Genomic DNA, 19,448 nt, shown 5'->3' with positions numbered 1-19,448 from the left:
AAACGTAGCAACCCTGCCGAAATTGTGTTGCTGATTTTTTGTTGTTCCCGCTGAACCGGCAAAGTTCTTTGTATTTAATTGTTTATTCGACTGTCAAAGCTCTTGAAATCATGGCCAGCAACGAGCCCGGCGGCGGTAACCTAATGGACGAGTTCGAGGAGGCCTTCCAGTCGTGCCTGCTGTCGCTGACCAAACAGGAACCGAACTCTGGGACAAACAAGGAGGAAATCGACCTGGAGGTACAGAAGACCACCAATCGCTTCATAGACGTGGCCCGCCAAATGGAGGCGTTCTTCCTGCAGAAGCGCTTCCTCGTCTCCACGCTGAAGCCCTACATGCTGATCAAGGACGAGAATCAGGACCTGAGCATCGAGATTCAGCGCAAGGAGACGCTTCTCCAGAAGCACTATAATCGCCTCGAGGAGTGGAAGGCCTGCCTGTCGGACATCCAACAGGGCGTCCACAGTCGCCCCACGCCGCCCATTGGCGCTGGCATGTTGCAGGGTCCCGGTGGCGGAATGCCACCCATGGGCGGTACTCCGCCGCGACCAGGAATGATGCCCGGAATGCCACCGGGTGCAATGCAGCCCGGCGGACCCATGCAACCCAGTCCACAGCACATGCTGCAGGCGCAGCAAATGCAGCTCCGCATGATGGGCAGACAAATGCCACCCAAATGAACTGGGGAATGCATTCCTTTTAGCTTGTAATTTTGTATAGACCTGGATTAGTCTACTTGTATCTCGTGTAGTTAAATAAACTGATTATATATCACTTAACGATTTTATAATCCCTATATGAAGAAAGATACTGGTTCCTTTATTATCATTAATCCATCCCATTATCTGCAAAACATGAAGTTTGGAGGAGAAAAATGGTTACGCATTTATTGTAATATCTGTGCCATTTATTTTTGTTATCTTTATGTCGCGTGTTAAATAGATGTCCGCATCTCCTAGCCGGATCCGCAGAGTGTTTTGTATATAGCCATGATCTATATCGTGTAAATATGCATTTAAATCAGATGCTGTATATTTTGTTTTACTGTTTGCTTTACTTGTATCTAATGTAAGTCTACACATGAATTAGGACAGTTTTGAACTTAACTGAGTTGACGAAAGTATAATCTTATGCGCTCGGTTATGGGTAATTGGTAATTGTAATTAGATAGGATAAACCACATTTGTAACTTTAGTCCAAAGGAAATATCGACAAGGTCGACGAATTACCTACGATTAAATTAAAGAGTGTAACCACTGCATTGGTTCGATTCGGGTATTTTGTAATTTAGTCGATCTCGTATACCTTATCCGGTTCAAAGCCCGGAGCAGGTGTTGCTGCTGGTGGCCCATGAGCCACCGATCCGGCCGCCATTGGTGGACCACCAGTGCCCTGGTTGTAGCCAGCCGCGTTGGGATTCTGGTTGGCGTAGAGCAGGGGATTCATGTACATCCCGCTGGGATGGACAATATTTGAGTGCAGGTTGAGGAGATCCTTGTACATGGTGGGATCGCCGTTGTTCATCTCATTGTACAGCTGCTGCAGATAGGTGGGCACCAGCTGAATGACCTGGTTCTGGTTGAGCTCCTGATGATCCTTCGATATCTTCATGTTCAGCAGCTGCAGCAGTATGTCCGACCGGAAGCCGAAGATCTTGTTGGAGGTCACGCTGCCGGAGGCATTGCCAAACTGGCCCATCACCTGGTTGCCAAAGGCATTCCTATCGTAGCTCATGTACTGTGACGCCTGAACGGTACGCGTCTTCTCCGCCTCGTACTCGGCCCAAGCCGACTTGCGCTCCTCCTCCGTCAGATTCTCGTGCTCCTCCTGCTCCAGCAGCGAATCGTGCTCGTGGTACTTGAAGATCAGTTTGTCGTGCTCGGTAAGAATCTCGGCAAACAATCGATCCTTGGGCAGAATGGGCATCTCACGCTCGGTGCTGGGTTTCAGCTCGTACGAGTACAATTCCATAAGGTCCGTCTGATTGTAGTGCCGTGAAATCTGCTGCTCATCGATCACACGCTTAGCTGTAGCCTGCTTGGCCACTTGGCGCTCGTACACCTTCTGCTCCATGGTGCCCATGGCAATCAGACGATAAATATAGCACGGCTTGATCTGGCCAAAGCGATATACTCGGAATATGCTCTGGGTGTCGTGCGAGGGATTCCAGGAGACATCAAAGATGACAACTCTGTTGGCCGCCACCAGATTGATGCCCAGTCCACCGGCCCGTGTGGAGATGAGGAATAGGCGGGCGCGCAAGTTGGTCACGTTGTTAAACTGCTTGCACATGGCCTCGCGCTGCTCCACGCTGCAGCTGCCGTCCAATCGGAAGTAATCCTTTCCGCTCGTCCAGCAACCTTTGAAGTCACCCACATCGCCTGCGAAAGTAAACCAAATTATATTACTTCCTATGAATGGAAAGTGATAACGACTTTACCTTCGAACTCGTAGTTCTTGGTGTTGCTGTCCACCAGCGAAAGAAAGTGCTCGATGACGTCCAGGGATTGCAAGGACTGTGAGAACACGAGCAGCTTGTCACCAATGGCCTCGCACTGCTGCAGTAGCCGCAAAAGGATGAGTAGCTTTGGGGAATGGTGCACGTTGTTCAGCTCTCGTTCTTCGACAAAGGGTTTCCACCACTCCGAAGGGTCGTCCTTCTGGACACTGGGTCCTCCACCCAATCCGCTCAGCAGCTCCAGATCCGAATCGCTATCACCGCCACCAGCGTTACCATTGCGAGTCTTGCGCTTTTTCACCTTTCCCGAACTTGCCGCCAGTCCCGACATACTGGCATCCGACTTGAAGGATTCGCAGCTGTCCGAAGAGTTGGAGACAGCCTCATCCTCGTCGGTTTCGTCGCAAATAAAGCCCTCGATATCGGAGTCGTCGTTGCTGAGCAACCGTTTGGCAATTACGTTGTCACTGTTCACCCGCAGATTCATCGGATGCGTCCAGATGCGCCGCAGATCCTGAAAGTCCTGAAACAGCCTTGCGCCCTTGCCGACCACATCGCCGCCACTCTGCTCCCGATGTGTGGTCATGTAGTAGCCATACAGCTTCTGTTGCAACTCCGACAACGTCGTGTAGACCACGTACTCGTGCTTTGGCGGCAGATAAGGTGCGAGAACCGAGTAGTCCCTCCGCTGGATGCAGCCCTCGAGCAGCTTGTGCAGAATGTGTGAGCGGTGCTTCATTAAGCGAAGATCCCTCTCCGTGGAGTCGGTGTACTGACCATTGGTGATCGGGTTGACGAAACGGTTCATGTACTCCTTGTACGTGCCCAACAGATTTGGCTTAACAAACTGGATCATGCAGTAATCTAAGGGGAAACATAGATTTCATAACAATTCGTGTTAAGTTCGTTTGGGAAAATCCCTACTGACTCACAAGAGTAACCTCTTGTGGCCCATTTATGCTCAAAAGTATTGAAACTGATAAGCAGTCTGTCGTTGCCCTTCATACTTACATTCTCTGAGATTGTTTTGGAGTGGGGTGCCAGTAAGGACAATCCGGCGCTTGGTGCGCATTCTGGTGACAGCCTTGCTGATGGACGTCTTCTCGTTCTTGAGCAGATGTCCCTCGTCGCAGACAACCAGGTCCGGGCCGGGATCGACCAGGGCCTGCATGAGCTGCTCACGCTGCTTTTTGCGCAGACCCTTGGCCTTCTCGTTGGCCAGAATGCGGTACATGTCGTAGCCGAGGATGCAGACGCCGCCCTCGTTAAACCATTCATTGAGCTTAAAGATGCGCGTGGGCTTGTCCTTGTAGCGCGAGATGTCGTACACCTCGATGTCGTTGCGGTTGGCGAACTTCATCCAGCTGGTAAACTCCCGTGCCCAGTTGTTGACCGTACTCAGAGGCGAAATGATCAGTACCCGATCCACGCCGGTTCGCCTTGTGTTGACCAGCAGCGTGTGCGACAAGGTAACCACCTGCAGGGTCTTGCCCAGACCCATGCAATGGGCCAGAATGCAACCGGAACCGGGCTTCTCCTGGCTTTCCTTGAGCGTCTCAAAGCACGCGTCCCACATGAACTTCACGCCAGCCACCTGATGGGGCTTCAGCTTCTTCAGCAGTCCCTTGTCCACCTGCAACAGGGCCTTCTTGGAATCCTCGTCAAAGTCTAGCACCAGTTCATTGATCTCGATGCTCTCGGACTTCACAAAGATGCGATTGTAGAGCTTCTGACGATCCTCGATACGTTTCCTTCGGTCATCCTCCTCTTTGGCCGCCTCCTTGGTTGTCAGATCCAAGTCCTTGGTCTTGATGATCTTGCGAATGTGCTTGCGCTTGTTCTTCTGCTTGTCATCATCCCCGTCGCCATCGCTCTCCCCGCTTGAGTTCTTCTTGATGCGCTTGCGACCCTTCTTCTTCTGCTTCTCATCGGGCTCAAAGTCGGAGGAACCCTTGTCGGATTCGCTCTTCTTTCGTCGCCGCTTCCTTTGGGGCATCACCTCGCTGTCGCTGCTGTTGGGCGCCTCCTCGGCCTCCTCCTCATCCCCAGACGACTTTCTGTCCTCCTCCTCCTCCTCCGCTGCTGGTGCTTCATAGTCTGAATCAGCCTCACTTTCGCTTTTGGAGCGCCTTTGCCTGCTCTTCTTCGAGGTGGTGGCCGCCTCTTCCGAATCCGTGCTCATTGTTTTTGACTTCTGGGCGGGTTTCGTTTTGGGCAGACTGACTCGCTTTAAGCGCACAACACAGCGTTTTGGCCTCGGCGGTGATTTTGCTCGGGAGGAGCTGGCTCTGGACGATCTTTCGCTAGACAGGGATCCTCTTCGTCCGCCGTTGACGCTTCTGCCTGCCCTGGCTGATGAGGTGGCTTCCTTGGTTGCCCTCCTGCTATTCTTCTCTGGCTTCGTCTGTTGTGCTTCTTTGCGCAAAGGATTGACCACCAGTGTTGGCTCCTCGTCTTCGGATTCTTCCTCGCTGTCGCTTAGTTCTATAATAGAAGCGTTCTTGTTGCGACTTTTGCGAGGCGGCAACACAAGCTTACTGCTTCCTTTCACAGGCTTTTCGTCACTGGAATCGTTGATCGTAATGTTCTTCTGTTGGCTGCTGCGGGAAGGCCTCTCCTTGGTTTTGGGACTGGCCAGCAGCTTCTCCAGCGGCACAATGCGTATTTTGCAAACGTGCTCCTTATCCTCGTCGTTGGCTGAACTGTTGGCTACTGCCTGATCGGAATCGGAATCACTGGAGCTACTGATTGTGGCCTTTCTGGATGCTTTGACATTTTGATGTTGATGCGTTCTGGACTGCTTGGTTTTCGATCTAGCCGACAAGGACTCGGTCCCAGTTTCAGATTCAGATTCCGATTTTGATTTCGATTTCGATTCTGTTGCGGATTCGCGCCCAGATACGGATGAGCAGTTGGAGTCGTCTGTGGTCAAAGGTGTTGCGGCATCTGTGTGACGGGCGTTGGGGTTTTTCTTTCCCATAGGTAACCGGCTGTTTGTCCGCCCAGCACTGCAAAGATCTGCAAGAAAGGCGATTTTGTTGCGTTACTGGTTTTTGTGTTTTTGTGTTTTTGAGCTTTTTAACCCTGCAAAAGGTAATGTTCTTGTTTTTTTTCGTTCGTTCTGATATTTTTATTGTCAGCATTTGCCGCGCGTTCTTCGCTTCGCTTCCTCTGCTTCTTTCCACCTATCGCTCTTCCTCTTTTCGCTCTCTTCGCCTTTTTTTTTGCAATCTGCGTCTGTCTCTCTTTTTTTTTTGTGTGTCGCTTCGGCACCAGTGATACATCTATTATTTATCCGATTACCCTTCAATTTACACATGGATATAAGCACTAGATCGGTTTTTTCAGCTGTTTTCACCTGCTACTGGTTGCGTGGGCGCTTCATTGCGTCCTGCCACTCGATTTCTGCTCCTTTTCGCGACCCTTTAATTGTTATTTTTCAGCGTGAAGCCGCCGCAATTGCAAGTTGGGTATACTAAACTCTTTAGGGTTGCCAGGCCGCCGGACGAGTTATCGATGCGGCCTGTTATCGGTGGCTTGACTCACGCTATCGGGCTGTGGCGGTTTAAATCAAATTGTTAATTATTCGTATTATAAATTTCCTATAAACAGAATATAGAAAGTAAATACAATATAAACGTTACTAAAATCAGAATTATTTATTTTAATTATTTTTTAGAAGGCTCTTATTACGAAGAAAGCATGACAATCTATTTATTTTGCAAATGCAATATTTATTAATATCAATGCGCTTTTAAAAATTACAATTTTAACGTATTAGAAATTTTAATAACAATCGACTTAAAACTTAAAATCGATACTATTTTCAAACGGTATTACCCACCTCTGGCAAACAGCTGATTTCCGCGCACCGGCAAAAAGCTAATGAAAATAAAAGTTTAATTATTTTTCTGATTGTTTATTATGAACGATATTAAGCGATTGAAGGATCAGCAGCGCGAGAAGCATCCCGGATTCGATGGTTACATGGACTGCATGACCCGTTCCCTTTTCACAGGGCTCGCCACATTTTGTTTAAGTGCGTACTTAGCTTTAGTTTTTCGATAATTGCATAATAATTGCGCATATTACAGGTTTTTCCGGCACCTATTTCGCCCAGAAGATCGTGCAGTCCCGAATTCGCTACCCGAGCAAGTACAACATTCTCATCTCCTCACTGGTGGCCACCGCGGTGTCCTACCAAACCACATCAACTCGCACCAAAGCCTGCCAAGCGGCGTTTATGGCCTTTGAGGACAAGCATTCCGTGCTCAAAGAGGAAACCTTTTAACACCTTCAAAATCCCAATTAGCTTTAGTCATGTCTGCTCTTCGACTATTTTCCCGATTGGCCAGCACCAGGATTCTGCAAATACGTCCGATTGTGGAGATGCCCGCACGCTGCAAGTACACCCAACATCAAGGAGTTAAGGGCATCCGCAACAGGAAGAGCTTCTTCGAGGCCCAAATACAGGCAGGTCAAAGAAGTGAGGAGGATGAGGATGCTGACTTGGAGCGGACAGCCAGTAGCGATCTGGCGGATATGCGGTTCTTAGATGATCGGTAGGTCTGAAAACCAATACAAAATTATAAGATAATAGCTACCTATTACTTCAGGGCCTACGACGAGGTGGCTGGAGGAGCTATGAGAATCACCCGTGACATAGCCAGCTCCCAGCAAGTGCTCATCCTTCAACCTTACGTAAAATGGGCAGCAAAACGGCAGAACACACCCGTCGATGTCCGGCCAGAGGATCAACTTGCGGAGGCCTCTGCTCTGATCCACTCCCTGCCCAACTGGCAGGTGGCCAGGGCTCTTAAGGTTCCCCTGGAAAGCCTCGAAAAGAAGACCCTCTTTGGCAGCGGAAAACTGGTGGAACTCAAAGAACTGGTCGCTGAACTGCGACAGGAACGGCAGCTAACTTGCCTGTTCGTCAGCAAGGGAACACTATCGTTCGCCCAAAAACGATTCCTGGAGGCGGAGTTTCGGTTGCCAGTAATGGATCGCTATTCCGTTGTTATACAGATACTAAGACTGCATGCCACCAGCGCTGAAGCCAAACTACAGGTTACTGCAATTATTAAATAAGCGCTAGAACCAATTAAACACTTATCGTGCTTTATAGGTAGCCATGGCTGAGCTGCCTTACATTTGGGCGCAGGCTAAGGATGCCAGTGTGACGCAGACGCGTCGACAAGGATACGCCTTGACCGATCTGCAAAAGGAGATTCTGCGCACCAGGGAGCGAAAATTGCGAGCGGAACTGGATCGTGTCCGGCGGCAGAGGCAGTTGCTACGGCAGAAACGAAAGCAGCAAAATTATCCCATTGTTGCCGTGGTGGGCTACACAAATGCTGGCAAGACCTCCTTGATTAAGGCCCTCACAGTCGAGGATGCACTGCAGCCCAGGAATCAGTTGTTCGCCACCCTTGATGTAACTGCTCATGCCGGTTGTTTACCATGCAATCTGGAAGTGATCTACATGGACACGGTTGGCTTTATGTCCGATTTGCCAACGGGTCTGTTCGAGTGCTTTGTGGCCACTTTAGAGGACGCCATGCTGGCGGTACGTAAACATCTTTAGGTATTAAAAGTATTATATATAACAACCTATTATCCCCGCAGGACGTAATAGTGCACGTCCAGGACCTTTCACACCCGTGTCACGCTGCTCAGCGCAGCCATGTGGAGGCCACGCTTCGTTCCCTGGCTTTCAACGTGGCTGGCGGAGATTCCACGACCAGCCAGTTGCCGCCGATCATTAATGTGTGCAACAAATGCGATCTTGTTTCCCTAGAGGATACGTCTTCTGCAGACCCAGTGCATCAAATATCAGCTAGAGCACAGACTGGATTGGAACCGCTGCTGGTTGACATCGAGCAGCAGATATTGAGCGCCACCGGGCGAAGAAAACTTCAGATGCGAGTGCCCAGCGGCGGACCAGAAATGGCCTGGCTCTATAAAAACGCAGCCGTGGTGGAAACGACAGCGGATGCGGAGAATCCCGAACGCCTCATGATGCACGTGGTCATCAGCCAACGCACACTGGATCAGTTCAAGCGACAGTTCTGCCGCTGACACACACAAGTCGTTGGAATTCGAAGGCCTACGTATAAATTTCTGAGGCGCAACTGGCACCGACTAAATGTTTATTATTGCTCTCGTTTTTGTTGGTTTATTAGCGGGTGTAGTTAGGACTGGTTTTCTTTTCTTGTTTAAAATTCTATACAAATATAAAAGTATCTACCAAAAACTAAAAACGAAACAATCTCTAAAAATATATTTAAGCATAATATTGGTATTGCACTTCTCTGACATTTTTGTGCTGTGTTATTTTCTCTAGAAATAATCGAAACTAAATCCTTGTGGGATTAGATTTCGTATCAACCGTTGTTGTTTATAACTAGGGCAAGTTTTTTATTTATTTTTCTTTGTGTGGTGCTGACTTTTATATTGGCACAATGGAATATTTAAACAATAGTGCATGGCTGATGAGCTTAACCAACTTAAGATACAAAACTGAAACAAACTTAACACCAGCTTAAACTAAGAGAAACCTATACGATAAAATGCCTTAAAATTAAACAAAAATGCGTTCATCACTCTAATGCAAAAATTAAAAAGTTTAAACCCATTTATGTCAGGTGAATTTTACAAAACTGCGAAGCTAGTTAAAGAAGCATTTTTGAAATCTCAACTAAGTAATAAACAGTGACTTGCTTGTTTAAACATCGTTCAAAAATGTGAGTGTGCTTTCAATGTTATGTTTTGTTGGCAACATTTCTTCGAATTTCGCGGCTAAAAATATATGGGATATATATTTCGATGGGATCTACCACTAACCGGCTTATCTATACAACATTTTTAGCTAGAAATTCTACTTTTTTGCAAATGTATGTCTTGGCGGTTTGGTGAATTTCGTTTGCTTAATGGCGAACTGGACATAAAATATCAGTTGTTAGGCTTCAAGATTCTCTTAGCACTCAGATACACTCACACTCAAGGATGGATCGATTTCGCTAGTCAAAAAACTTTAGGGTAATCTTATCCTAGCATTGATTTTCTATATTTATATTTTGATGAGCCCTTTTGACTTTTCATTAATGGCAATCGTTATGTACATTATCCAAAAATCTTAAATAGCAGGTGGAAAATGGGGAATGTTAAAAATAATGATGCCAATATAAATAATCATCAGACGGGTTAATAAGAGGATGCTATTAGAATCGACCCATCCTAACCAGACACCCCATAAACCTAAGTGAATGAGTGAGTGGATACGATGATCCAGTGGAGCAGCTGCCAAAGCGGCGCCACCACCACAATGAAGAAAAGGATGCAGATGATGCGACAATTCTTGAGCAGGCCGACAACAAACTGGATGAACTGCATGGGCAATGAAATTGTAATTGTACTACACTGTTTGGGACTCAACTGGGGATCGGTGCTCGAATCGCTGTCCCGCTCCCTTGTCGCCTCCCCCGCCGGCCTCTTTCCGTTTGCCAGTTATAACTTGGCTATGTGGAACTGGGCCTGCTGATTGGCCGCCGTCGAGTATTGAGCAAATGGCATTAGTTGACAGTACTCCAGAAGCTGATTTTCCAGTTCTCGCAGGCACTTTCCTGGATTGGATGCGATCTTCATTTGTCCCGATTCTCTACACTTCGCCAGGTAGCCCCGCTGGATCAGAGCATAGATAGCAATGTTCAGATTGTCCAGGGCCAGGCAATACGGGTGCACATGAGATGCAGAAGCGCCGGGTTGCTGCAGGAGCTGCTCCACATGCTGCTGCACGCGCACCAGCAGATCCTTGTTGCTGAACTCCAGCTCCAAAGGGATCTGCAAGAAAGTATGTATTTTAAATATGTATTTATCGCAGATATGAGAAGTTAAGCACCTTTCTTAACGTGACCACCAGCTGGTAGTAGAGGCACAGGAATGGCGCCAGGGCGGCCAGAATGACGTGGGAGCATTCATTGTCCTGCACCTTGATTCGGCCACTGCTCTCCACCTCCACAACCCGTTCGTCCAGGAGCAGCTGCAGATGCGTCTCAAACTCGGCTGCCTCGCGATTCGATTCAATGATGAACTCGTGCTGGAAAAGTGCGTCCATGGTGGACACGTGCGCATGCAGGGCACCTAAGCTGGCATCGTATGAGATGTCCGTCGATTGCCTCTCCTGTTTCCTCTGCTCCTTGAGCGCCGCCAGCAGCAGGTAGGCGGGTCTGGCCAGCCAGAACATGCAGGGATTGATGTAGAGCTGCAGTGCCAGCATGGGCACAGCCACCGCCATGGTTTGTGGACACAGGGCATGTGCTTTCAGGCGCTTAACATCGATCTGTTCCGCCAATTGCTTGGCTGCCATTGGCGTAAACTGCAATCGCCCCGCCGCGAAATATAAAATATTCGAGTGTATCTCCACAGCATCGATCACATCCGCTTTAATGCTGCTGGGAGTCGTGCTGACATGGGCGCCCAGCTGCTCGAAGATGCGCTTTAGATGCAGAACACCGCGTGATAGCTCGTCGAGGGTAACACTCTTTTGGGCATACAATTGACTGGCGTAGTAGAGGCTGAGCAGGTTGAACGTGGAGATGACAATGCGTCGCTGCTGCTGGTAGATGATCTCATTGGCCAGCTGCTTGACTAGTTCCACCTCCTGGCGGTTCAGCTTCTGCAGGTGACCGCCCACGCCTGCCCGCTGCATTCGCTGCGCACTGTCGTGTCCGAAGAACTCCTTGACGGAGATGGGCTCACCGAAGTCGAGGAACATCTTGCCGAATCGCTCGTCGATGATTTTGAGGGCCTTGAAAAAGCCCTTTGTGGACTCCTTGGGCTTGGGCACGCCCAGCAGCTCATAGACGAAGAGCTGCTCCTCCAGGACACGCTCATAGGCCACACTCACTGGCACAATCATCACATCCGGAACCTCGCCGGTGAAGTAGGGCAACAGAGCCATCGATAGCAGTCCAATTTTGGGCACTAGGGCTTTGAAGTTCCTGGAGCGCGTGCCCTCGATGAAGAACTCCACGCCGATGTGGTAGTTAGCCACCAGTGCGTACATGTACTCCCGGAATATGTCCCAGTACAGCTCATCGTTCGAGAAGCTGCGGCGCATGAAGAAGGCTCCCGTTTTCCTCAACATGGTGCCCATGCCAAACATGGAGTGGAAATCTATAAAAATAAACGATAAATAACGGATATAATTAGTAACTTTACAATTAACCTGCTAATAACAATTAATATTATTGGGCAGTTAAGAATGTAAACGACTATTTTAGAAATGGCACACAAAAATTAACAAATCCGTGGACACTCAAAATTGCTAATTCATGCTAATTACTTGGCAAGCACAGTTGTGAAGTAGCGTATATTTAGCGTAACACATAAACGCGTTAAATATTTTTAACACATTTTCCGCAAGATTGTACGTATCTTCTCATAGCTTTGGATACATACCCATGCCGGCTGCTATGCCTGGTATCTCGATGTCGTAGTAGTAGCAGATGTAGGACATCAGGATAAAGTCCATGTAGCTGCGATGACTTGGCAGGTAGAGCACCGGGCACTTGCCCATATCCTTGCGCACATTGGCCATGCTGGCCGAGTTGACATAGAATCCATCGCAGATGCGCTTGCCGATCGCCGTGATGGCTATGCCGCACCACCGGATGATGGCCATATTCCGGTCCAAACCAATTTCATCGATGATCGCCCTGGCCTGTCGCTCCATCTGCTTCAACGGCGTGCCCGACTCCTTGGCATAGTGCTCCAGTATGGAGCGCAGTTTCTCGCTCTTGAGGACGTGCTGCTTGAGCTTCTGCGGATTGAGATACTTTTCGAATTCGTATGCCACCTGCGGATTGAACTCCCTGGTCATGGATGCCTCATTTCCCGGCGCTATGATGTTCTTGAAGTTCCTCATGTACTCGGCGGCACTGGACGTCGTCTGCTCCTCCTGTTCACTGGATTCACCTGCACCTGCTACGGCGCCGTTTGCCGACCGCCTCACTGGATTCCTGTCCATCGCGCTGCGCTTCACCTGTGGAAATGGAAAAGAACGTGCGTCGGATCCAATGAGAATCTCTAGAGGTAGCTGACTGACCAAAAAAATAAGGGGAAAACAGCGTCGAGTGCGCTGCTATTTGACGAATCAACTGTCAAGCAGGCGGCCCCACTTAACAGACATGACACACAAACACACTGCCATAAACTCGCTGTTTGCTGAGATATCGCGTGCACTGAAAGAAAATGTGTGCCCCAAAGTGTCGCAGCAATAAGAATATACATTTTTTTAATTTTCACAATTGGCCATTTAAGTATAACTACGTTCGCAATACCTATTTACTCTAAAACTAAAATGAATTGTTTTGAAAAAAAATTCAGTGGGCATTTTGAAATGTGCAGTGCAGCTGAAGTTTTGTATCTGATAGATTACAGGTTCATTGCTCCAAGGGATCGTGTGCATGAAAGGTTTAAGTTTTTCTGAGTGCCTTGCTATCCCAAAGGTTGATTATCTGGCGGATTCATAAGCAGTTAAGGCAATCAGCGGCTAGCCGCGAATGTTGCGTGTTAAAGGTGAGCGCGTGTTTACCCTCAGATAAAGCCTTAAGTTAATAAAAAAAAAGGAAAACAACGCTTAACTCAAAGCCGAGTCTGTGAATTTTCTAAATGGTTGTCATTTTCGGTGGCATGATGAACTTAGTTGTATGCCAATAAGGTTGTAATGGTTTTTTTGGCCTTTTAAATTCAGTTTTACTCTCAGCTAAGATACTTAAATGTACATAAAACAAATAAAAGAATTTTAAGGCATTTTCGGGTCGCTACACAGTACCCGACTTTTCTTTAAGTGGTGGCCGTAAAACTGGGGCTGGGATTGTAAAGATTGCTGACCTATCTCAAAGATACACTACGCAAATAAAGACACGCTCGCTCGTGTCACGACACGTTCGCAGTTCTACTGATAACGTCACTCATCAGGTGAGCCCAAAACACCTGGGCGGGCATAAAAAAGGCAAAAATAACAACACTGGCTAAGCCATAAAACCACACACCCTCTAAATTCGAGTGGCAAAGATAATGCCAAGAAAAATAATTGGCAAAAAAAATAGAAATAAATGTGCATGGCAACTGGGCAGTCGAATTAATAAGAAATGCGTTGGAAAATGAGCATTTGCGCCGATTCCCAGGCAAACAAACAAACGCACACTCCACATTTTATTTTTTTAGTAGGTAGCATTTAACACTTGCTTTTTTTCAGCCTTTTAACCGGTAATTGCCATTTTACACGGCTTGTAAATGCGCTTTTTGTTTGGTTTTCGCTGTAAATAGGCTGCAAGTGGTAAATAACGCAAAAATGGTAAATAACTGGGCAAATGCACATTTATGTTATGTATGTTCGCTAACTTTCTATTTACCCGCCGACGGGGCAGGGTAGCAAGAGCATGCTGACTAATGCGTTACGTATGGCACACACTATCGAATTATCAAGAAAGGTCGTTTTCTATGAGCAATGCCAATTAAGAAATGATTCACTGTACATATAACAGCGTAACTTTTTTGATTAGTTGCGGCCGCCTCTCTTATCGGGGTGAGCGAACACCGAACGCAGGGTATCTGCTATTCGAGCTACCGGTCTACGTACACTGCACTCTCAAATACGAAAATTCAATACGCGCTGCTGGGGCTGCTAGTTGAATGGCTATTACACGTTATTTCCGCACTGCACTGGGCCACCGCGATTTTAGAGCATTTAATTCACAATTCGCGATTATTTCGGGTTCTCTCTGACCGACTTTCACGTATTTTTGCTTGCTCGGCGGCGCAGCGGCGGCTGATTTGTTTTGTTGACCAAAAAACATCTGCAGCAGCTGCGAATCGATATTCGACGATTTGACGGCTGGGTGAGTGCGCGGCGGCCTCTGCACGTTGCGACCGGGGCGTTGGGGGGCCTCCGCGCTCAGCTGTTCATGCGCGCGAGCCGGGGCGATGTGCGTGGTATTCCAGCAAGGACGCTCGATTACCGTTATAAGTTATCGGTTTCAGTTTTTGCAGCAGCAACAGAGAAAAAAACATAAATTTGTTTATAAAAACTTTTTTTTGGTAGGCGGATAACGGATATCGGAATATTTAATGAAATTGGAGTAACTATTTAGAAATGAAAATGTATTTATTTTTTCTATTTATGTAATGTTTATATAACTAAGTATTACAAGTATTCATTTCCGGCTTATTTTCCAAATTGATTTTGCAAGCTTAAGGAAACAAATAGTTTTTGGGTTTCTACAACATTCCAACCAGTGTGCAAGATAAAAAATCCACCTTACCTGCTACTGAAACTGGTTTGGCGGCAAAGCTCGCCGCGCCAGCTTTCCACCATATCGGGTGGCAACCCGACGTCTTGGGTTTATCGCAACCACAGTGGTTTTGGTCATTGGCTCGGTTTCGGTTTGCATATGCATTGCGCAAAGTGCAAAACTCAGCGGAAATTGAAAAGGGCGTCATCATGTCATTTTGGAGCCACGTACTGTCTGCCCTGCTGGCACTGGTCCACATCCTGAGCGATCGCCTGCTGGAGCTCGTGCTGGGCTGGTATCTGGGCGAGCACAAACGGGTGGCGGGTCCACCAAGTTTGGAACAGCAGTCGTTGATTACGAAGAGCGCCGTGGAGTTGGCGCAACAGATACGGGAACGCAGGCTGCGCAGTTACGACATAGTCAAGGCCTACTGTGAGCGGATCGAGAGCGTTAATCGGGATCTGAATGCGGTGGTCGACGGTCCATTTCCGGAGGCCTTGGACCAGGCACGCGAAATCGATCGCAAGCTGGACGAGAAGGAGTACAGCGATGAGAAGCTCCGCCGTCTGCCCTTCCTGGGCGTGCCCTTCTCCACCAAGGATAGCACCGCTGTTGCTGGCAAGCTACACACTTTGGGCCTGCTGAGCCGGAAATCGGAACGTTCGACCACGGATGCGGAATGCGTGCGCCTGATGCGGGAAAGTGGCGCCATCATCATTGCCACCAGCAATGTGCCGGAGGTCAACAAGTGGATTGAGTCGAGGAACATGCTAATTGGCTGCACCAACAATCCCTACGATCTGCGGCGTTCCGTGGGCGGTTCATCGGGTGGTGAGGCCGCACTGATCGCCGCCTGCTGTACGGGCTTCGGTTTGGGCACAGACATTGGCGGTTCCATACGCATACCGGCCTTCAATTGCGGCATCTTCGGGCACAAACCAACTTCCGGTGCGGTCAACATGGCCGGTTGCACGTTCAGAACCGGCAAGGAAAAGGAAACAATGGTGTGTGCCGGCCCAATGAGTCGTTCTGCGCGGGATCTACTGCCCATGATGCGGGTTTTGGTGGAGTCATCGCTGAAATCCCAGCTGAGACTGGATGAGAAGGTGGATCTGAAGCGACTGCGCTACTTCTATGTGCCCTCCAATGGCATGGCTCAGTGCAATCCCATCAGCCGGGAAACCGAACGAGTTATGTACAAGATACGCAAACATTTCGAGGGCGTGAGCGGAAAGGACGTGCGACACGCCGACCTACCCCATACCAAGCTGACCGGCAAGATGTGGCGCTATTGGATGACCCAGGAGCCGGCCAACTTTAATCTGTTGCTGGGCAACGGCGCCGAACTCAATCCATTCATGGAGCTCTTCAAGAAGATACTGGGACAAAGTGACTACAGCATGGCGGCCATTTATGGCCTGATTGACAGTGTGCTGCCCAAGGAAAAGGAGAAGCTGATGAGGGAAGCCACGGCCAAGTGCCGGAAGTCTGTCCAGGAGCTGCTCGGCGACGATGGTGTGCTGTTTTTTCACAGTTCCCCGCGGACAGCGCCATTCCATTACTATCCGCTGATCAAGTTCAATGATTTCGCGTACTTCAGCCTCTTCAATGTGCTCCACTTGCCGGCCACGCAGGTGCCCATGGGTCTGGACTCCAAGGGCATGCCGCTGGGCATCCAAGTGGTGGCCAATCCAAACAACGATCGCCTTTGCCTGGCGGTCGCCGAGGAACTGGAGCGCACTTTTGGCGGCTGGGTGCCTCCATTTCCGCTAAAGAACTAGTATATGTTTTAGATGTATGATCATTGGTATGATATGTTATTATTGGAGAACTTAGGGTGTCGGTAACGCTGGAGACTGTCGCTTGTGGCCTTTGTTACAGGAAATAAATAAATGTGGCTCTCATTTTTAATCGTTTAATCGTGGTTTTTTGAGCTTACTTGCTTTTGGGTGGTTAAAAGCAGTTTACAACAATCTTTTAAATTAATTCAAATCTATCACTTTTCAAACCATAACAAAATCAGCTGTGCGTTGATGTGGCAGCTCTTTCGAATTGCACAGTGCTGCCTAATCGATAAACATATTCAAATTAAGCCGCCAAATAGTCCACGCTACATATAAATTTTTTAAACAAAATAATTTATAGTACACAAAATTGCAAAAATTATGAATATAATTATTTTTGCTTTATGCTTTATTATGGAGTAAATATTTATTGATATTTGTATTGTATTGGTCCAAATTAAATTCATGATTGATTGTTACCGGCTGCCTAAGCAATTTGTTTTCCAATGCATCCTCTATGAGTGAGAGAACACGGAACTCCCAGTGGGGTTTTGGGCACATCGCCCGAGTCCTCGGTGACTGGATCCATGGCCTTAAATTGGTCCTCACAGGACATGCAATTGTTGCTGGGATCAGTTATCCTGAGGCTGCGACAGCAGTTGATCAACAGGTCGTCCTGGCGGAGCAGGTTCTTCCGGGAATCCTCTGTGCTCGGCAGTCCCTCAATCGCCACCAGACTCCAAATGATCAAGACAGGGAGAATACAAAACGCGATGCGAGTGATCATGGTGACTCCAGAAGGCAGACTGTGTGCTGAAACAGATGACGGCGCATTTTTATGGCGCCTTATTCACATACAAAACACACTCAAAAAGGCATCGTACATTTTACATTTTAATGTTATTAAACACTTTTAATGCATACATTTTGATAAGAGCATGCTGTGCAAGGACCTTGATTTTAAACAAGTTTTAGTCTACAGAACTAGTGCCCTATGGGGGGCATGCGTTCAGCACCTCAAAACCTGTTGCTTACGGCTCCGTGATAAGCGATTCGAGAACGAAGAGTCAGTCAGTGGACTTTGCGATTGTGCAGGGGGACATCGTGGACTCGTCTGGCCTCGTAATCAGTACTGGTAGCCTATCGAATAAAAAAGAAAATATATTCATACATATTGATTAAAAAAGAAAACAAAACATTGCCGCTCCTATATAATACTTTACGTTCTCTGATGGACATACGTCGACAAATGGAACATACATGCATTCAATTTGTATAAGTCTGTGGTATAATTGTATACATGATAATGGATTTAACATGACCTTACATATATGGACATATGCAAAAGCCTCATTGATTAGCGGAAATTAGATTGGGGCAATCTAATCTGGGATTGTCTGATCTGGGGATTGTCTTTACTGCCTGCGTTAGCTTTACGGCGCTGTAGTTGAGTTAGTTGTAATTAGACGACGAGTGCGTACACATTGAAAAGAATAATATTGCAACTATATAAGTGCTTTGCTTAATTGATGCTGGATATATGTATATACTCGTATATTGTTTCTCGGTTGCATATGTATTTGATTATAACCAAAGAGTCCTTACCGTTTAAATAGTTGTAGTAAACATTTTTGTGGTCGCATTTTGTGGTTTTTGTATTTGTTGAATTCTTTCTGGTGCTGGTCGGTTTTCCTTGAATTGTAAATTTTATTGGCCGTTTTGGAGTACTTACAGCACCCTTTCCGCACCCTATTTCCGGGGTGCTGTCAACCTTCGAAGGATCGTACACCGAAGGACTCACGGTGGCTTGTGCCGTGAGGTGTACCTGGAACAGGAACACGTAGAGCAGATATACTGTCCCAAGAGCCGAGATGAAAGTCGCGTGCATTCTGGAACGCCAACTAAGTGATTCTGTTCGTATGATCTGCTTGTTTATGAAATCGTAAACAAATCTGCTTTTATTGGAGAGAGAAAGAGCACTCGAGGCTTTTTATTTTGGGAGTGATGTCTGGTAATCAGTTGGCCTTCTCACATTCTGTTTTTGTATTTTAAATTATTCGCATATTATTCGTATATGTTAATTATTAGGCAGTCATATTATTCAGTCAATTTTTCCATCTTATCTGCTTATTTTATTTGTACATTTTAAATGTTAATCCTTTTTGAGCACAATCACAGTACACAATCATCATACACCATAAACGATCATTTTTTATATTAATACATTTAATGTACATTTAAAGATGCCATTACTCTTGCACTAATTTTAATTACTTTAACTTCGATCGGTTTAATCTTATCCTGTATTTTGTGACCATGGAAAATTATTAAGAGCGCCCAAAGCGCTGGGTTCCTCTTGGGTGAGATTTAGTAGTTCAGGGTTGAATATACTTAAGTTTACGATAGGGTGGCTTAAAATATATCCAAGTAGCAGGATAATGATCCCAATAACAGCGGCAGAAAAGTAGCAGGCGCACATTCTGAGCGAAAAACCAATTGATTCTGAGCAAAATATATATTTTCCTACTTATATATGCCAACGAAAGAAAATGAATGCTCTAAAATTAATACTTTAACAAAAAAAGTTGTAAGAAATAGTTTGAATCATTAAATGGATGCTCGTTTCCTGTTTTAAAATTGATTTGATTCTGAATCATCAGCTTCAAACTCATTGCTATGATGCCATTGCGAAATTCTATATATTTTTTTTAATCTGCATGGGAACTTGAAAGAGATTTTTAAATTGAAAGAAATGAATTTCAGCCTAGACAAATCGGAGCCATCATGGTCAATCCATAGCTCTGGTGGGACCTCTGAACTTTGTTGCTCGGGCGGTGATAAATGCGTTTGGTGTCAGGAAACACTTAACCCACAACTTCCTGTATGGAACGCAGTTTGGGGGGTTCGAAG

At 47.0% G+C, this 19,448-nt stretch overlaps 8 protein-coding genes across 8 annotated transcripts; 4 read left to right on the top strand and 4 right to left on the bottom strand.

Moving 5' to 3' along the window:
• Positions 1–2: 2 nt before the first annotated feature.
• On the top strand, positions 3–806 carry LOC120453533 (mediator of RNA polymerase II transcription subunit 28). Its single transcript, XM_039638285.2, has one exon. It carries the CDS (start codon positions 111–113, stop codon positions 678–680), a length of 570 nt encoding a protein of 189 aa, XP_039494219.1. The 5' UTR covers positions 3–110; the 3' UTR covers positions 681–806.
• A 54-nt stretch (positions 807–860) lies between these two features.
• LOC120451396 (transcriptional regulator ATRX homolog) lies at positions 861–5,958 on the bottom strand. The gene is made up of 4 exons (XM_039635063.2): positions 5,817–5,958; positions 3,470–5,476; positions 2,441–3,322; positions 861–2,381 (listed from the first exon to the last, which is right to left on the bottom strand). The coding sequence occupies exons 2-4, from the start codon at positions 5,436–5,438 to the stop codon at positions 1,288–1,290; spliced, it is 3,945 nt and encodes a 1,314-aa protein (XP_039490997.1). The 5' UTR covers positions 5,439–5,476; positions 5,817–5,958; the 3' UTR covers positions 861–1,287.
• Positions 5,959–6,303: 345 nt separating this feature from the next.
• LOC120454659 lies at positions 6,304–6,749 on the top strand. The gene is made up of 2 exons (XM_039640162.2): positions 6,304–6,497; positions 6,553–6,749. Exons 1-2 carry the CDS (start codon positions 6,383–6,385, stop codon positions 6,747–6,749), a joined length of 312 nt encoding a protein of 103 aa, XP_039496096.1. The 5' UTR covers positions 6,304–6,382.
• Positions 6,750–6,778: 29 nt separating this feature from the next.
• Positions 6,779–8,547, top strand: LOC120454656 (putative GTP-binding protein 6). Its single transcript, XM_039640159.2, has 4 exons — positions 6,779–7,020; positions 7,075–7,525; positions 7,584–8,024; positions 8,084–8,547. Exons 1-4 carry the CDS (start codon positions 6,779–6,781, stop codon positions 8,534–8,536), a joined length of 1,587 nt encoding a protein of 528 aa, XP_039496093.1. The 3' UTR covers positions 8,537–8,547.
• Positions 8,548–9,070: 523 nt separating this feature from the next.
• LOC120454655 (dihydroxyacetone phosphate acyltransferase) lies at positions 9,071–14,362 on the bottom strand. Its single transcript, XM_039640157.2, has 4 exons — positions 14,103–14,362; positions 11,918–12,500; positions 10,356–11,632; positions 9,071–10,297 (listed from the first exon to the last, which is right to left on the bottom strand). Exons 2-4 carry the CDS (start codon positions 12,483–12,485, stop codon positions 9,965–9,967), a joined length of 2,178 nt encoding a protein of 725 aa, XP_039496091.1. The 5' UTR covers positions 12,486–12,500; positions 14,103–14,362; the 3' UTR covers positions 9,071–9,964.
• A 405-nt stretch (positions 14,363–14,767) lies between these two features.
• On the top strand, positions 14,768–16,673 carry LOC120454657 (fatty-acid amide hydrolase 2). The gene has a single exon (XM_039640160.2). The coding sequence runs from the start codon at positions 14,964–14,966 to the stop codon at positions 16,533–16,535; it is 1,572 nt and encodes a 523-aa protein (XP_039496094.1). The 5' UTR covers positions 14,768–14,963; the 3' UTR covers positions 16,536–16,673.
• A 250-nt stretch (positions 16,674–16,923) lies between these two features.
• On the bottom strand, positions 16,924–17,562 carry LOC120454658. The gene is made up of 2 exons (XM_039640161.1): positions 17,463–17,562; positions 16,924–17,351 (listed from the first exon to the last, which is right to left on the bottom strand). The coding sequence occupies exons 1-2, from the start codon at positions 17,476–17,478 to the stop codon at positions 17,026–17,028; spliced, it is 342 nt and encodes a 113-aa protein (XP_039496095.1). The 5' UTR covers positions 17,479–17,562; the 3' UTR covers positions 16,924–17,025.
• On the bottom strand, positions 17,420–18,526 carry LOC120454660. The gene is made up of 2 exons (XM_039640163.2): positions 18,144–18,526; positions 17,420–17,678 (listed from the first exon to the last, which is right to left on the bottom strand). The coding sequence occupies exons 1-2, from the start codon at positions 18,424–18,426 to the stop codon at positions 17,665–17,667; spliced, it is 297 nt and encodes a 98-aa protein (XP_039496097.1). The 5' UTR covers positions 18,427–18,526; the 3' UTR covers positions 17,420–17,664.
• Positions 18,527–19,448: the final 922 nt, after the last annotated feature.

Source organism: Drosophila santomea, chromosome 3R (assembly GCF_016746245.2).
Source record: "Drosophila santomea strain STO CAGO 1482 chromosome 3R, Prin_Dsan_1.1, whole genome shotgun sequence".
NCBI classification, from domain to species: domain Eukaryota; kingdom Metazoa; phylum Arthropoda; class Insecta; order Diptera; family Drosophilidae; genus Drosophila; species Drosophila santomea.
This window is presented reverse-complemented; position numbering and strand designations above follow the sequence as displayed.

Bases quoted from the DNA above. Each gene is read 5' to 3' on its own strand.
- LOC120453533 (XM_039638285.2), top strand. From the start codon at position 111: ATGGCCAGCAACGAGCCCGGCGGCGGTAACCTAATGGACGAGTTCGAG.
- LOC120451396 (XM_039635063.2), bottom strand. From the start codon at position 5,438: ATGGGAAAGAAAAACCCCAACGCCCGTCACACAGATGCCGCAACACCT. The intron at 3,323-3,469 runs GTAAGTATGAAG...GTTTCCCCTTAG, and splicing joins CCAAAACAATCTCAGAGAAT to ATTACTGCATGATCCAGTTT. The intron at 2,382-2,440 runs GTAAAGTCGTTA...TTACTTTCGCAG, and splicing joins CAAGAACTACGAGTTCGAAG to GCGATGTGGGTGACTTCAAA.
- LOC120454659 (XM_039640162.2), top strand. From the start codon at position 6,383: ATGAACGATATTAAGCGATTGAAGGATCAGCAGCGCGAGAAGCATCCC. The intron at 6,498-6,552 runs GTGCGTACTTAG...CGCATATTACAG, and splicing joins GCTCGCCACATTTTGTTTAA to GTTTTTCCGGCACCTATTTC.
- LOC120454656 (XM_039640159.2), top strand. From the start codon at position 6,779: ATGTCTGCTCTTCGACTATTTTCCCGATTGGCCAGCACCAGGATTCTG. The intron at 7,526-7,583 runs GTTACTGCAATT...CGTGCTTTATAG, and splicing joins GCGCTGAAGCCAAACTACAG to GTAGCCATGGCTGAGCTGCC. The intron at 8,025-8,083 runs GTACGTAAACAT...TTATCCCCGCAG, and splicing joins TAGAGGACGCCATGCTGGCG to GACGTAATAGTGCACGTCCA.
- LOC120454655 (XM_039640157.2), bottom strand. From the start codon at position 12,485: ATGGACAGGAATCCAGTGAGGCGGTCGGCAAACGGCGCCGTAGCAGGT. The intron at 11,633-11,917 runs GTATGTATCCAA...TTATTTTTATAG, and splicing joins AGGCATAGCAGCCGGCATGG to ATTTCCACTCCATGTTTGGC. The intron at 10,298-10,355 runs GTGCTTAACTTC...ACTTTCTTGCAG, and splicing joins TGGTGGTCACGTTAAGAAAG to ATCCCTTTGGAGCTGGAGTT.
- LOC120454657 (XM_039640160.2), top strand. From the start codon at position 14,964: ATGTCATTTTGGAGCCACGTACTGTCTGCCCTGCTGGCACTGGTCCAC.
- LOC120454660 (XM_039640163.2), bottom strand. From the start codon at position 18,426: ATGCACGCGACTTTCATCTCGGCTCTTGGGACAGTATATCTGCTCTAC.